At 35.7% G+C, this 18,430-nt stretch overlaps 1 protein-coding gene across 5 annotated transcripts in view; it reads right to left on the bottom strand.

Moving 5' to 3' along the window:
- Positions 1 to 894: 894 nt before the first annotated feature.
- The window catches only part of LOC133641028 (lipolysis-stimulated lipoprotein receptor-like), a 56,140-nt gene continuing 38,604 nt past the window's right edge, over positions 895 to 18,430 (bottom strand). For 3 of the 5 annotated variants that reach the window (XM_062034827.1, XM_062034861.1, XM_062034853.1), the window contains 4 exons: positions 15,611 to 15,730; positions 12,846 to 13,290; positions 6,363 to 7,131; positions 896 to 1,403 (listed from right to left, as the gene is read on the bottom strand). In XM_062034827.1, coding sequence (XP_061890811.1) covers positions 1,368 to 1,403; positions 6,363 to 7,131; positions 12,846 to 13,290; positions 15,611 to 15,730 — 1,370 coding nt within the window. In that variant the 3' untranslated portion in view covers positions 896 to 1,367. Of the gene's footprint in view, positions 1,404 to 1,467; positions 1,637 to 6,362; positions 7,132 to 12,845; positions 13,291 to 15,610; positions 15,731 to 18,430 lie in introns of those variants that run through there. The other 2 variants (XM_062034842.1, XM_062034835.1) reach the window with 2 other exon arrangements.

Here is an 18,430-nt window from a genome sequence, read left to right as displayed (position 1 = left end):
GTCATGTAATGTTGAAGACATCATGTCATGTAATGTTGATGACATGTCACGTAATGTTGATGACATCATGTCATGTAATGTTGACGACATCATGTCATGTAATGTTGATGACATCATGTCATGTAATGTTGATGACATCATGTCATGTAATGTTGAAGACATCATGTCATGTAATGTTGATGACATGTCACGTAATGTTGATGACATCATGTCATGTAATGTTGACGACATCATGTCATGTAATGTTGATGACATCATGTCATGTAATGTTGATGACATCATGTCACGTAATGTTGATGACATTATGTCACGTAATGGTGATGACATCATGTCGTGTAATGTTGATGACACCATGTCGTGTAATGTTGATGACATCATGTCATGTAATGTTGATGACATCATGTCACGTAATGTTGATGACATCATGTCACGTAATGTTGATGACATCATGTCACGTAATGTTGATGACATCATGTCACGTAATGTTGATGACATCATGTCACGTAATGTTGATGACAACATGTCACGTAATGTTGATGACATCATGTCATGTAATGTTGACGACATCATGTCATGTAATGTTGATGACATCATGTCATGTAATGTTGATGACATCATGTCACGTAATGTTGATGACATCATGTCACGTAATGGTGATGACATCATGTCGTGTAATGTTGATGACACCATGTCGTGTAATGTTGATGACATCATGTCATGTAATGTTGATGACATCATGTCACGTAATGTTGATGACGTCATGTCACGTAATGTTGATGACATCATGTCACGTAATGTTGATGACATCATGTCACGTAATGTTGATGACAACATGTCACGTAATGCTGATGACATCATGTCACGTAATGTTGATGACATCATGTCACGTAATGTTGATGACATCATGTCACGTAATGTTGATGACATCATGTCACGTAATGTTGATGACATCATGTCACGTAATGTTGATGACATCATGTCACGTAATGTTGATGACATCATGTCACGTAATGTTGATGACATCATGTCACGTATTGTCCACTCCTGCAGCAATCATGAAAGCTCTCATTGTGTTTGACTCATAAAGCTACTTGCACTGCTGTGCATCCTCTGAAGGGGGTGGGGACATTCCAGGTTATACACCAAGCCCACATTGGTCCAGCTGTGTGTGTGTGTGTGTGTGTGTGTGTGTGTGTGTGTGTGTGTGTGTGTGTGTGTGTGTGTGTGTGTGTGTGTGTGTGTGTGTGTGTGCTTCAGCAACACAAACCAGGCAGCGATGACATCATCAGTAAGGAGGGTCTTTGAAGCGTACCAGTTCCAGTCAGTACCATAGCTTCCCGTCCAGTCACATGACCGCCGTGAGCCAATCAGACGATGAGGGAATCCCGGCTGAGAAGAGTACTCTGTGACAGGAGAGGAGTGCAGAGTGCAGAGTGCAGAGTGAGTCAGGTGCACACAGGTGAGTGCAGAGTCATCCCCAGGTCAGGGCACACAGGTGACATAAACACACACTGGACTTGTCATGTTCTTTCCAAGGTTTGTCAGGGAGGAAGTGAGCAGTCATGAGTGTTAGTGAGGAGGAGGAAGAAGAAGAAACTTCTACCTAGTCTTCATTCTGCACGCAAGAGAACCTCACCTGTTAAATGTACAACAACATTGATATCATCAACGACAACACTGATATCATCAACATCATGATAAGTATAAACATGCACCAACAATACATCCATGCTGAGATGGGAGTGGTCCCATAGACCTATCAAGTCATAAAAATGGGGTCTCACAGTACATTTTTGGGGTCCCACTTTTTTGTAAACGTTTTGAAAACATATCCTTCATGGATCTAAACTTTACCGCTGCTGGTAGTTTTGTCTGTTTTTATTGAATAAGTTGTAGGTGTGTTTATTTCAGTATAAAAGTGTAAAAAGGGTTTTGCTTGGGTCATGAAATGATGACAATGGTGTGCCAGGACATACTACATTTTAGATTTAAATCTCCGGAGTCTACATCAACTTCACATCCAACGTTCCCTCCACTATGATTTACCAATCAAATGTGTGCTTATTCTAGTGTCATTTATTAGGAATCTTCATTTATAAATATTAATCATGAAATGCTGTTAGTATATTAAATAAATACTAATAAAAATATATTTTTTACAAACAGGAAGTTGCAGGAATGTACACATGATCCCCTGCTTACATCTCATTGTGCAACATGTGGATGTTTTAATGGCAACTAAATGCAATGTCTGAAAGGGGTACAAACTATTTAAATCTCTGGAGTCTACATCAACTTCACATCCAACGTTCCCTCTAAGGTGCGCGCCTGTGCAATTGCGCACTGCTCAAGCGTCCTCTGCGCACGGCAAATCTATGTCACGCACAAAATCAAATAAAAAAATAAGCACATAACAATTTTCGACACACGGACACGACAGAGAAAACAGTTTTCGTCATCATTGTTCAAATATTGTAACGTCTGTCGAGATGCTTTGAGGACATGAATTCCATCCATCACTTTACTGAGCAAAACTCTTTACTGTCGACCATAAACACATCACCAAAACATTAGTAAAAAAAATGATATCTAGCAAAAGTGGTCATTTTCTGCAGTACAAACCAGACCAAAAGCAACTTTGTTATATCAACAGCACCCGCTCGCTCTTTCTCACTTGCGCCAACACATGCACATATGGCACTTAGCCAGTGATGCGTTTACAGCCACACAAAAAGTCGGACAACTCCAACACCACACATAAAGTGTCATTCCAGGTGGTTACACTATGATTTACCAATCAAATGTGTGCTTATTCTAGTGTCATTTATTAGGAATCTTCATTTATAAATATTAATCATGAAATGCTGTTAGTATATTAAATAAATACTAATAAAAAGATATTTTTTACAAACAGGAAGTTGCAGGAATGTACACATGATCCCCTGCTTACATCTCATTGTGCAACATGTGGATGTTTTAATGGGAACTAAATGCAATGTCTGAAAGGGGTACAAACTATTTCCAAAGCAGGACCTCCACCCAGACAAACAATACAAGTACACACTTCATGAAAAACAATATTTGTTGTTATTGTCATTGTAAGTGGGCCTAAACACTTCTATTAGAAATGGAAATGACTGCTGTCATTTGATTATAATAATAAGAGAATGTTGTCTGTCTATCTGTGTTGGCCCTGCGATGAGGTGGGGACTTGTCCAGGGTGTACCCCGCCTTCCGCCCGAATGCAAATGAGGACATGTCCGGGGAAAAGAGGACGTATCTATAGTAGATAAGGAGGATGATAAGTGCTATATTCATTAGCAGTAGAAGTCATTTAAAGATGATTATTATATGTCTGGACAAGACTTTAGCTTGTTTTGAATATTATATTTTAATAATAACAATTTTTTTTTTTTGGGTGACAGCAAGTGGTCACAAAAATTAAGGAAGTTAAACTGATGACAGTCAATTGAATGATGCTGACACTTTTGTTACTGGAGACTTTGTATGTAATATGCCACTACAACTATTTGTATTGACTACTGTCACCTTTTATTGTTCAATGATTATTACCTGTGACCTCACTTGTGTGCTTAGCTGTTGTGTAGCCGCTAGCTCAGGGGTCACCAACCTTTTTGAAAGCAAGAGCTACTTCTTGGGTAGTGATTAATGCGAAGGACTACCAGTTTGATACACACTTAAATAAATGGCCAGAAATAGCCAATTTGCTCAATTTACCTTTACCTCTATGTTATTATTAATAATTAATGATATTTACACTTAATTGAACGGTTTAAAAGAGGAGAAAACACAAAAAAAAAGACAATTTAATTTTGAAACATAGTTTATCTTCAATTTCGACTCTTTAAAATTCAAAATTCTACCAAAAAAAAGAAGAGAAAAACTAGCTAATTTGAATCTTTTTGAAAAAATTAAAAAAATAATTTATGGAACATCATTGGTAATTTTTCCTGATTAATATTAATTTTAGAATGTTGATGACATGTTTTAAATAGGTTAAAATCCAATCTGCACTTTGTTAGAATATATAACAAATCATTATTTCTTCTAGATTTTCCAGAACAAAAATTTTAAAAGAAATTCAAAAGACTTTGAAATAAGATTTAAATTTGATTCTACAGATTTTCTAGATTTGCCAGAATTTTTTTTTTGGAATTTTAATCATAATAAGTTTAAAGAAATATTTCACAAATATTCTTTGTCGAAAAAACAGAAGCTAAAATGAAGAATTCAATAAAAATGTATTTATTATTCTTTACAATAAAAAAAATAAATGTACTTGAACATTGATTTAAATTGTCAGGAAAGAAGAGGAAGGAATTTAAAAGGTCAAAAGGTATATGTGTTTAAAAATCCTAAAATCATTCTTAAGGTTGTATTTTTTCTCTAAAATTGTCTTTCTGAAAGTTATAAGAAGCAAAGTAAAAGAATTAATGAATTTATTTAAACAAGTGAAGACCAAGTCTTTAAAATATTTTCTTGGATTTTCAAATTCTATTTGAGTTTTGTCTCTATAGAATTAAAAATGTCGGGCAAAGCGAGACCAGCTTGCTAGTAAATAAATACAATTTAAAAAATAGAGGCAGCTCACTGGTAAGTGCTGCTATTTGAGCTATTTTTAGAACAGGCCAGCGGGCTACTCATCTGGTCCTTATGGGCACCACGTTGGTGACCCCTGCGCTAGCTCCTAGTAGCTTATAGCCTAGCATGTTTACCTTTTGTCTACAAGAAATTGTGAGCTTACTGGAGGACATTTAGATGTTAACTGTTTTACACATGTAGACACTCTGCTTGTATCGCACATGATATCACACACATGTAGACACTCTGCTTGTATCGCACATGATATCACACACATGTAGACATCCTGCTTGTATCGCACATGATATCACACACATGTAAACACTCTGCTTGTATCGCACATGATATCACACACAAGTAAACACTATGCTTGTATCGCACATGATATCACACACAAGTAAACACTATGCAGGACTGTATGTATCGCACACAATATCACAAACAAGTAAACACTATGCAGGACCGCTTGTATCGCACACAATATCCCAAACAAGTAAACACTATGCAGGACCGCTTGTATCGCACACAATATCCCAAACAAGTAAACACTATGCAGGACCGCTTGTATCGCACATGATATCACAAACAAGTAAACACTATGCTTGTATCACACATGACATTACACATAAGTAAACACTCTGCTTGTATCGCACATGATATCACACACAAGTAAACACTATGCTTGTATGGTACATGATATCACACACAAGTAAACACGCTGCAGGACTGCTTGTATCGCACACAATATCACAAACAAGTAAACACTATGCAGGGCCGCTTGTATCGCACATGATATCACACACAAGTAAACACGCTGCGGGACTGCTTGTATCGCGTATGATATCACACACAAGTAAACACTCTGCAGGATTGCTTGTATCGCACATGGTATCACACACAAGTAAACATGCTGCAGAACTGCCTGTATCGCACATGATATCACACACAAGTAAACGCGCTGTGGGACTGCTTGTATCTAACATGATATCACATACAAGTAAGCACACTGCAGGTCTGCTTGCATCGCACATGATATCACAAACAAGTAAACACGCTGCAGGACTGCTTGTATCGCACACAATATCACAAACAAGTAAACACTATGCAGGACTGCTTGTATCGCACATGATATCACACACAAGTAAACACACTGCAGGACTGCTTGTATCGCACATGACATTGCACACAAGTAAACACACTGCGGAACTGCTTGTATCACACATGATATCACACACAAGTAAAGACTCTGCAGGACTGCTTGTATCGCACATGATATCACACACAAGTAAACAGTCTGCAGGACTGCTTGTATCACACATGATATCACACACAAGTAAACACACTGCAGGACTGCTTGTATCGCACATGACATCGCACACAAGTAAACACACTGCAGGACTGCTTGTATCGCACATGATATCACATCAAGTTGTGTTGGAGTTGACAACATTTGAAAAGAGTTCCTAAGAGTGTGAAGAAGACATGAAAAAGATGAAGACATGAAGACATGAAGATGAAGACATGATGAAGACATGATGATGATGAAGATATGAAGATGAAGACATGATGAAGACATGATGATGATGAAGATATGAAGATGAAGACATGATGAAGACATGATGATGATGAAGACATGATGAAGAAGACATGAAGATGAAGACATGAAGATGAAGACATGATGATGATGAAGACATGATGAAGATGAAGACATGATGAAGATGAAGACATGATGAAGAAGACATGTTGCCGTGACAACTCACCACTTTACGAGACTTGTCTCTGCCGCCCTCTCTCCGAGTGAGGGGTGAAGGAGTGAGGGGTGAAGGAGTGAGGGGTGAAGGAGTGAGGGTGCATCGTGGTGAAGGTCTGTCAGCTGTATCCGCTTCAGGTCGGTTGCTAGGCAACCTGCTCCGGCGTGGGCCTGACTCCTCCCCACTCCTCTTGGAGGGCGTGTCCAAGTCCTGGCTCCTCCCGTGGTCCGCCCCTCGTAACGTGGCCTTGCGCTCCAACAGGCGCTTCAGGAATGTTCCGTCGTCGTCGGCAGGGGGCGGGGCCGAGCGCTCGGCGCCCCAGGTGCCCCGCCTCTTTGTGGGGGAGGGAAGTGGACTTATGTCGCGTTCCGTTTTCCTGTGTCTCCTATGTCGCTCGTCACCAAAGTCTCCCGGCTGCTGGTGGTCGTCGTAGCAACGCAGAGGAGGAGGAGCATGTGGGGAGGAAGGATGGCGACTGAACTCCTCAAGTTCTGTTCCATGGTCTTCATGCTCCCTTCTGCTGCCTAACTCCTCCACTGATCTCCTTCCTGCGCCCTGATACTCCTTCCTGTGCAGGTGTTCTGATCCAGGGTTCCACCTGTGCAGGTGTTCTGATCCAGGGTTCCACCTGTGCAGGTGTTCTGATCCAGGGTTCCACCTGTGCAGGTGTTCTGATCCAGGGTTCCACCTGTGCAGGTGTTCTGATCCAGGGTTCCACCTGTGCAGGTGTTCTGATCCAGGGTTCCACCTGTGCAGGTGTTCTGATCCAGGGTTCCACCTGCACATGACAGCAAGACACTTCAGTGCAGGTGACACATTTAGGGAGTACCATTCAAAAAAGTCTACTAAATTAGAAGTTACTCTCCAGTTTATTACTCAACTAACTACAAGTACAAGTACTCCTTAGTGTTACTTAAGTACAATATTTGGCTACTGTGAGTATGTGTATATAAGACTAAGTATGTGTATATAAGACCAAGTATGTGTATATAAGACTAAGTATGTGTATATAAGACTAAGTATGTGTATACAAGACTAAGTGCATGTAAGACTAAGTATGTGTATATAAGACTAAGTATGTATACATAAGACTAAGTATGTGTATACAAGACTAAGTGTATGTAAGACTAAGTATGTATATATAAGACTAAGTATGTGTATACAAGACTAAGTGTATGTAAGACTAAGTATGTGTATACAAGACTAAGTGTATGTAAGACTAAGTATGTGTATACAAGACTAAGTGCATGTAAGACTAAGTATGTGTATATAAGACTAAGTATGTACACATAAGACTAAGTATGTGTATACAAGACTAAGTGTATATAAGACTAAGTATGTGTATATAAGACTAAGTATGTATATATAAGACTAAGTATGTGTATACAAGACTAAGTGTATGTAAGACTAAGTATGTATATATAAGACTAAGTATGTGTATACAAGACTAAGTGTATGTAAGACTAAGTATGTGTATACAAGACTAAGTGCATGTAAGACTAAGTATGTGTATATAAGACTAAGTATGTACACATAAGACTAAGTATGTGTATACAAGACTAAGTGTATGTAAGACTAGGTATGTGTATATAAGACTAAGTATGCATATATAAGACTAAGTATGTGTATACAAGACTAAGTGTATGTAAGACTAAGTATGTGTATATAAGACTAAGTATGTATATACAAGACTAAGTGTATGTAAGACTAAGTATGTGTCATAAGACCAAGTATGTGTATATAAGACCAAGTATGTGTATATAAGACTAAGTATGTGTATATAAGACCAAGTATGTGTATATAAGACTAAGTATGTGTATACAAGACTAAGTGCATGTAAGACTAAGTATGTGTATATAAGACTAAGTATGTATACATAAGACTAAGTATGTGTATACAAGACTAAGTGTATGTAAGACTAGGTATGTGTATACAAGACTAAGTATGTATATATAAGACTAAATATGTGTATACAAGACTAAGTGTATGTAAGACTAAGTATGTGTATATATAAGACTAAATATGTGTATATAAGACTAAGTATGTGTATACAAGACTAAGTGTATGTAAGACTAAGAATGTGTATATAAGACTAAGTATGTATATATAAGACTAAGTATGTGTATACAAGACTAAGTTTATGTAAGACTAGGTATGTGTATATAAGACTAAGTATGTATATATAAGACTAAGTATGTGTATACAAGACTAAGTGCATGTAAGACTAAGTATGTGTATATAAGACCAAGTATGTGTATAGACAAAGTATGTGTATATAAGACTAAGTATGTGTATATAAGACCAAGTATGTGTATAGACAAAGTATGTATATATAAGACTAAGTATGTGTATATAAGACTAAGTATGTGTATATAAGACCAAGTATGTGTATAGACAAAGTATGTGTATATAAGACTAAGTATGTGTATATAAGACCAAGTATGTGTATAGACAAAGTATGTATATATAAGACTAAGTATGTGTATATAAGACTAAGTATGTGTATATAAGACCAAGTATGTGTATAGACAAAGTATGTATATATAAGACTAAGTATGTGTATATAAGACTAAGTATGTGTATATAAGACCAAGTATGTGTATAGACAAAGTATGTGTATATAAGACTAAGTATGTGTATATAAGACCAAGTATGTGTATATAAGACCAAGTATGTGTATATAAGATCAAGTATGTGTATATAAGACTAAGTATGTGTATTGTGGAGGATGCATATATGTTTAAGAGTTATTTCTCTATTCATGGCCATGTTTGAGCAGCTAGTACTTTTCCTTTTTATATTCTACTAGTCTCTCTTTGTCTTCAGATTGTCTGTTTAGTGTCTTCAACCATCAGGAATGTGAAATACAACACCCACTGGTTTCTTATCAGTGTTGCGAGGGGGAGATGGGGGTTTTCTTTGTGTGCAAAGGAGTTGGCTTTTCCATTGGAATGCCAGATCAACTAGAGTAGCCGATATGAATGTATTGGTTAAGCTGATCTCCTGAAAATGTCCGTAAAACTTGAAAATATTCCTATTCTGTCTTGATGGTCCTTCTTACTCAGCATATATGTCATCGAAAGAACTTGGGATTGACCAGTAACTTAGATTCCCTGGGAGGAAGAGCTGGTCCGACGCAACAGTATATACAAGACTAAGTATGTGTATACAAGACTAAGTGTATGTAAGACTAAGTATGTGTATATATAAGACTAAATATGTGTATATAAGACTAAGTATGTGTATACAAGACTAAGTGTATGTAAGACTAGGTATGTGTATATAAGACTAAGTATGTATACATAAGACTAAGTATGTGTATACAAGACTAAGTGTATGTAAGACTAAGTATGTGTGTATATAAGACTAAGTATGTGTATACAAGACTAAGTGTATGTAAGACTAAGTATGTGTATATAAGACTAAGTATGTACATACAAGACTAAGTGTATGTAAGACTAAGTATGTGTCATAAGACCAAGTATGTGTATATAAGACTAAGTATGTGTATATAAGACTAAGAATTTGTATATAAGACTAAGTATGTGTATATAAGACTAAGTATGTGTATATAAAACAAAGTATGTGTATATAAGACTAAGTATGTGTATATAAGACTAAGTATGTGTATATAAAACAAAGTATGTGTATATAAGACTAAGTATGTGTATATAAGACTAAATATGTGTATATAAGACTAAGTATGTGTATACAAGACTAAGTGTATGTAAGACTAAGTATATGTATATATAAGACTAAATATGTGTATATAAGACTAAGTATGTGTATACAAGACTAAGTGTATGTAAGACTAAGTATGTGTATAAAAGACTAAGTATGTGTATACAAGACTAAGTGTATGTAAGACTAAGTATGTGTGTATATAAGACTAAGTATGTGTATACAAGACTAAGTGTATGTAAGACTAAGTATGTGTGTATATATAAGACTAAATATGTGTATATAAGACTAAGTATGTGTATACAAGAGTAAGTGTATGTAAGACTAAGTATGTGTATATAAGACTAAGTATGTGTATACAAGACTAAGTGTATGTAAGACTAAGTATGTGTGTATATAAGACTAAGTATGTGTGTATATAAGACTAAGTATGTATATACAAGACTAAGTGTATGTAAGACTAAGTATGTGTATATAAGACTAAGTATGTGTGTATATAAGACTAAGTATGTATATACAAGACTAAGTGTATGTAAGACTAAGTATGTGTATATAAGACTAAGTATGTGTATACAAGACTAAGTGCATGTAAGACTAAGTATGTGTATATAAGACTAAGTATGTATATACAAGACTAAGTGTATGTAAGACTAAGTATGTGTCATAAGACCAAGTATGTGTATATAAGACTAAGAATTTGTATATAAGACTAAGTGTATGTAAGACTAAGTATGTGTATATAAGACTAAGTATGTGTATATAAGACTAAGTATGTGTATATAAGACTAAGTATGTGTATATAAAACAAAGTATGTGTATATAAGACTAAGTATGTGTATATAAAACAAAGTATGTGTATATAAGACTAAGTATGTGTATATAAAACAAAGTATGTGTATATAAAACAAAGTATGTGTATATAAGACTAAGTATATGTATATAAGACTAAGTATGTGTATATAAGACCAAGTATGTGTATATAAGACTAAGTATGTGTATATAAGACCAAGTATGTGTATATAAGACCAAGTATGTGTATATAAGACTAAGTATGTGTATATAAGACTAAGAATTTGTATATAAGACTAAGTGTATGTAAGACTAAGTATGTGTCATAAGACCAAGTATGTGTATATAAGACTAAGTATGTGTATATAACTCAAAGTATGTGTATATAAGACTAAGTATGTGTATATAAGACTAAGTATGTGTATATAAGACTAAGTATGTGTATATAAAACAAAGTATGTGTATATAAGACTAAGTATGTGTATATAAGACCAAGTATGTGTATATAAGACTAAGTGTATATAAGACTAAGAATTTGTATATAAGACTAAGTGTATGTAAGACTAAGTATGTGTCATAAGACCAAGTATGTGTATATAAGACTAAGTATGTGTATATAACTCAAAGTATGTGTATATAAGACTAAGTATGTGTATATAAGACTAAGTATGTGTATATAAGACTAAGTATGTGTATATAAAACAAAGTATGTGTATATAAGACTAAGTATGTGTATATAAGACCAAGTATGTGTATATAAGACTAAGTGTATATAAGACCAAGTATGTGTACATAAGACTAAGTATGTGTATATAAGACCAAGTATGTGTATATCAAACAAAGTATGTGTATATAAGACTAAGAATGAGTATATAAGGCTAAGTGTATGTAAGACTAAGTATGTGTATATAAGACTAAGTATGTGTATATAAGACTAAGAATTTGTATATAAGACTAAGTGTATGTAAGACTAAGTATGTGTCATAAGACCAAGTATGTGTATATAAGACTAAGTATGTGTATATAACTCAAAGTATGTGTATATAAGACTAAGTATGTGTATATAAGACTAAGTATGTGTATATAAGACTAAGTATGTGTATATAAAACAAAGTATGTGTATATAAGACTAAGTATGTGTATATAAGACCAAGTATGTGTATATAAGACTAAGTGTATATAAGACCAAGTATGTGTATATAAGACTAAGTATGTGTATATAAGACCAAGTATGTGTATATCAAACAAAGTATGTGTATATAAGACTAAGAATGAGTATATAAGGCTAAGTGTATGTAAGACTAAGTATGTGTATATAAGACTAAGTATGTGTATATAAGACTAAGAATTTGTATATAAGACTAAGTGTATGTAAGACTAAGTATGTGTCATAAGACCAAGTATGTGTATATAAGACTAAGTATGTGTATATAACTCAAAGTATGTGTATATAAGACTAAGTATGTGTATATAAGACTAAGTATGTGTATATAAGACTAAGTATGTGTATATAAAACAAAGTATGTGTATATAAGACTAAGTATGTGTATATAAGACCAAGTATGTGTATATAAGACTAAGTGTATATAAGACCAAGTATGTGTATATAAGAGTAAGTATGTGTATATAAGACCAAGTATGTGTATATCAAACAAAGTATGTGTATATAAGACTAAGAATGAGTATATAAGGCTAAGTGTATGTAAGACTAAGTATGTGTATATAAGACTAAGTATGTGTATATAAGACTAAGAATGAGTATATAAGGCAAAGTATGTGTATGTAAGACTAAGTATGTGTATATAAGACTAAGTGTATGTAAGACTAAGTATGTGTATATAAGACTAAGTATGTGTATATAAGACTAAGTATGTGTATATAAGACTAAGTATGTGTGTATAAGGCAAAGTATGTGTATGTAAGACTAAGTATGTGTATATAAGACTAAGTGTATGTAAGACTAAGTATGTGTATATAAGACTAAGTATGTGTATATAAGACTAAGTATAAGACAAGTTGTACCTGAGGTGAGGATAGTCGTCACTGTGGCTGTGCTGCTGGTGATTACGGCCGTGCCTGCGAGACGTAGATGAGGGAGGCGGGTCATCACTGTAGCGGCGTGGTGGCGTGACGTCCTCCACGTTGTGACGGGGCTCTGACTCGGGGTGCTCGGGGTGACGGCGAGGTGAAGAAGGAGTGTCGTCATGGTAACGGCGAGGTGAAGAAGGAGCGTCGTCAAGGTAACGGCGAAGTGAAGAAGGAGTGTCGTCATGGTAACGGCGAGGTGAAGAAGGAGTGTCGTCATGGTAACGGCGAGGTGAAGAAGGAGTGTCGTCCCGGTATCGCCTGGCTTCAGGCTGAGGGCGCTCGTCTCGGACAGGAAGTGTTTTCTTGTGGACATGTCGGAGGTTGTGGTGGAGAGTTGTGTCTCCTTCGTGGAGAGAACTCAGCTCTGACTGAGCGCAAGCTGCGTGGTAACACAACAACTCTAATCACCAAGGTGCATGGTAACACAACAACTCTAATCACCAAGCTGCATGATAACACAACAACTCTAATCACCAAGCTGCATGGTAACACAACAACTCTAATCACCAAGCTGCATGGTAACACAACAACTCTAATCACCAAGCTGCATGGTAACACAACAACTCTAATCACCAAGCTGCATGGTAACACAACAACTCTAATCACCAAGCTGCGTGGTAACACAACAACTCTAATCACCAAGCTGCATGGTAACACAACAACTCTAATCACCAAGCTGCATGGTAACACAACAACTCTAATCACCAAGCTGCATGGTAACACGACAACTCTAATCACCAAGCTGCATGGTAACACAACAACTCTAATCACCAAGCTGCATGGTAACACGACAACTCTAATCACCAAGCTGCATGGTAACACAACAACTCTAATCACCAAGCTGCATGGTAACACGACAACTCTAATCACCAAGCTGCATGGTAACACAACAACTCTAATCACCAAGCTGCATGGTAACACGACAACTCTAATCACCAAGCTGCATGGTCACACAACAACTCTAATCACCAAGCTGCATGGTAACACGACAACTCTAATCACCAAGCTGCATGGTAACACGACAACTCTAATCACCAAGCTGCATGGTAACACGACAACTCTAATCACCAAGCTGCATGGTCACACGACAACTCTAATCACCAAGCTGCATGGTAACACGACAACTCTAATCACCAAGCTGCATGGTAACACAACAACTCTAATCACCAAGCTGCATGGTAACACAACAACTCTAATCACCAAGCTGCATGGTAACACAACAACTCTAATCACCAAGCTGCATGGTAACACAACCACTCTAATCACCAAGCTGCATGGTAACACAACAACTCTAATCACCAAGCTGCATGGTAACACAACAACTCTAATCACCAAGCTGCATGGTAACACAACAACTCTAATCACCAAGCTGCATGGTAACACAACAACTCTAATCACCAAGCTGCATGGTAACACAACAACTCTAATCACCAAGCTGCATGGTAACACAACAACTCTAATCACCAAGCTGCATGGTAACACAACAACTCTAATCACCAAGCTGCATGGTAACACAACAACTCTAATCACCAAGCTGCATGGTAACACAACAACTCTAATCACCAAGCTGCATGGTAACACAACAACTCTAATCACCAAGCTGCATGGTAACACAACAACTCTAATCACCAAGCTGCATGGTAACACAACAAAAAATGGAATTCTGCTTCGGGCCCCAATTTCTCTAGGGGTGGCCCTGCTGCACATCCATTGATAATAATAATAATTATTATAGTAATAATAATCTTCATAGTAATTATAGTAAAAATAATAATAATAGTAATACAAATAATAATATGAATTATTATAGTAATAATAATCATTATTATTAATAATACTTATTATTATAGCAGTAGTAATAATAATAATTATAGTAATAATAAAATAATAATAATAATAGTTACAGTAATAATAATAATTGTTGTAGTATTAATAATTATATAAAAAAAATAGTAATACTAATAATTATTATAGTAACAATAGTAATAATAATTATAGTAGTAATAATAAAATAATTATTATAGTCATAACAAAATAATAACAATAATTATAGTACTAATATTAATGATAATAATCATTACAGTAAAAATAATAATAATTATAACAATCATAGTAATATTAACAATTATTATGATAATAATAATAATTATAGTAATAATAATATTTATAGTAATTATAGTAAAAATAATAATTATAGTAATACGAATAATAATATGAATTATTATAGCAATAATAATAATTTTTATTATAGTGATATTAAGAATTATTATTATAGCAGTAGTAATAATAATAATTATAGTAATAAAATAATAATTATTGTAATAATAATAATAATAATTATTATTATAGTAATAATAATAACTGTAGTAATTACAGTATAACAATTTTTTAGTAATAATAATTATTATTATTGTAGTATTAATAATTATAGTAAAACAATAATAGTAATAATAATTATAGTAGTAATAATAGTAATAATAATTATAGTAGTAATAATAAAATAATAATTATAGTCATAACAAAATAAAAATAAAATAATTATAAAAATCATAGTAATATTAACAATTATGATAGTAATAATCATTATACAATAATAATGATAGTGATAATAAAATAATAATAATGATAGTAATATCATTATTATTATTCTGGTAATAACAGGAATGATATTTGACCATGCATGTGTTTAAAGAACTCACACTGATGGCTGCTGGACCTGGCAGGACTGAAGTGAGCCAGTTGGTTCTCCACATACTGAAGAACCCTCAGAGAGTCCTGCTGGTCCTGATGGCAGGAAGCTCCTGCAGCTTGGACTGGACCTGCACACAAAGACCGGATCCACATGTTTTATACGTGTAGAACATAGGTCATGTCAGGGAGAACCAAGGAACAGTAGAACATAGGTCATGTCAGGGAGAACCAAGGAACAGTAGAACATAGGTCATGTCAGGGAGAACCAAGGAACAGTACAACATAGGTCATGTCAGGGAGAACCAAGGAACAGTAGAACATAGGTCATGTCAGGGAGAACCAAGGAACAGTACAACATAGGTCATGTCAGGGAGAACCAAGGAACAGTAGAACATAGGTCATGTCAGGGAGAACCAAGGAACAGTAGAACATAGGTCATGTCAGGGAGAACCAAGGAACAGTAGAACATAGGTCATGTCAGGGAGAACCAAGGAACAGTAGAACATAGGTCATGTCAGGGAGAACCAAGGAACAGTAGAACATAGGTCATGTCAGGGAGCACCAAGGAACAGTAGAACATAGGTCATGTCAGGGAGAACCAAGGAACAGTAGAACATAGGTCATGTCAGGGAGAACCAAGGAACAGTAGAACATAGGTCATGTCAGGGAGAACCAAGGAACAGTAGAACATAGGTCATGTCAGGGAGAACCAAGGAACAGTAGAACATAGGTCATGTCAGGGAGAACCAAGGAACAGTAGAACATATAAATATATATATATATATCTCATTTAACTGATATTATTGTAAGAGATTTACATTGATACTTGTCAACTTTATGTTGACTAATGTTTTATTGTTCAATGATTATTACACACGTCTAGCTTGTGTGCTATTGTGTGCTTAGCTGTTGTGTAGCTGCTAGCTCCCAGTAGCCTATAGCCTAGCATGATTACCTTTTGTAAATGACTTTAGTTAAATAGAAGAACTTGTGTCTTTATTGGAGGACATTTAGATGCACATGATATCACACACAAGTAAACACTCTGCTTGTATCGCACATGATATCACACACAAGTAAACACGCTGCAGGACTGCTTGTATCGCACATGATATCACACACAAGTAAACACGCTGCAGGACTGCTTGTATCGCACATGATATCACACACAAGTAAACATGCTGCAGGACTGCTTGTATCGCACATGATATCACATATTCAAGCTGATATTAGACTGATATCTGATATCAATATTGGACACCTCTGACTTTTTGCCTGATGTGTCCCTCACACCTCAGTTATAATAACTAGGATGACATCATGATGGTGTGTGTTGTGTTGAAAGCAGACTTATGACATCATGATGGTGTGTGTTGTGTTGAAAGCAGACTTATGACATCATGATGGTGTGTTGTGTTGAAAGCAGACTGATGACATCATGGTGTTGAAAGCAGACTTATGACATCATGATGGTGTGTTGTGTTGAAAGCAGACTGATGACATCATGGTGTTGAAAGCAGACTTATGACATCATGATGGTGTTGAAAGCAGACTTATGACATGATTGTGTGTGTTGTGTTGAAAGCAGACTTATGACATCATGATGGTGTCGAAAGCAGACTTATGACATCATGATGGTGTTGAAAGCAGACTTATGACATCATAATGGTGTGTTGTGTTGAAAGCAGACTGATGACATCATGGTGTTGAAAGCAGACTTATGACATCATGATGGTGTGTTGTGTTGAAAGCAGACTGATGACATCATGGTGTTGAAAGCAGACTTATGACATCATGATGGTGTTGAAAGCAGACTTATGACATCATGATTGTGTGTGTTGTGTTGAAAGCAGACTTATGACATCATGATGGTGTCGAAAGCAGACTTATGACATCATGATGGTGTTGAAAGCAGACTTATGACATCATGATGGTGTGTTGTGTTGAAAGCAGACTGATGACATCATGGTGTTGAAAGCAGACTTATGACATCATGATTGTGTGTGTTGTGTTGAAAGCAGACTTATGACATCATGATGGTGTTGAAAGCAGACTTATGACATCATGATGGTGTTGAAAGCAGACTTATGACATCATGATGGTGTTGAAAGCAGACTTATGACATCATGATGGTGTGTTGTGTTGAAAGCAGACTGATGACATCATGGTGTTGAAAGCAGACTTATGACATCATGATGGTGTTGAAAGCAGACTTATGACATCATGATTGTGTGTGTTGTGTTGAAAGCAGACTTATGACATCATGATGGTGTTGAAAGCAGACTTATGACATCATGATTGTGTGTGTTGTGTTGAAAGCAGACTTATGACATCATGATGGTGTCGAAAGCAGACTTATGACATCATGATGGTGTTGAAAGCAGACTTATGACATCATGATGGTGTGTTGTGTTGAAAGCAGACTGATGACATCATGGTGTTGAAAGCAGACTTATGACATCATGATGGTGTGTTGTGTTGAAAGCAGACTGATGACATCATGGTGTTGAAAGCAGACTTATGACATCATGATGGTGTTGAAAGCAGACTTATGACATCATGATTGTGTGTGTTGTGTTGAAAGCAGACTTATGACATCATGATGGTGTCGAAAGCAGACTTATGACATCATGATGGTGTTGAAAGCAGACTTATGACATCATAATGGTGTGTTGTGTTGAAAGCAGACTGATGACATCATGGTGTTGAAAGCAGACTTATGACATCATGATGGTGTGTTGTGTTGAAAGCAGACTGATGACATCATGGTGTTGAAAGCAGACTTATGACATCATGATGGTGTTGAAAGCAGACTTATGACATCATGA

Source organism: Entelurus aequoreus, linkage group LG02 (assembly GCF_033978785.1).
Source record: "Entelurus aequoreus isolate RoL-2023_Sb linkage group LG02, RoL_Eaeq_v1.1, whole genome shotgun sequence".
Lineage (NCBI taxonomy): Eukaryota > Metazoa > Chordata > Actinopteri > Syngnathiformes > Syngnathidae > Entelurus > Entelurus aequoreus.
The sequence above is the reverse complement of the archived record's forward strand: the minus strand, read 5'-3'. Positions and strand labels throughout refer to the sequence as shown.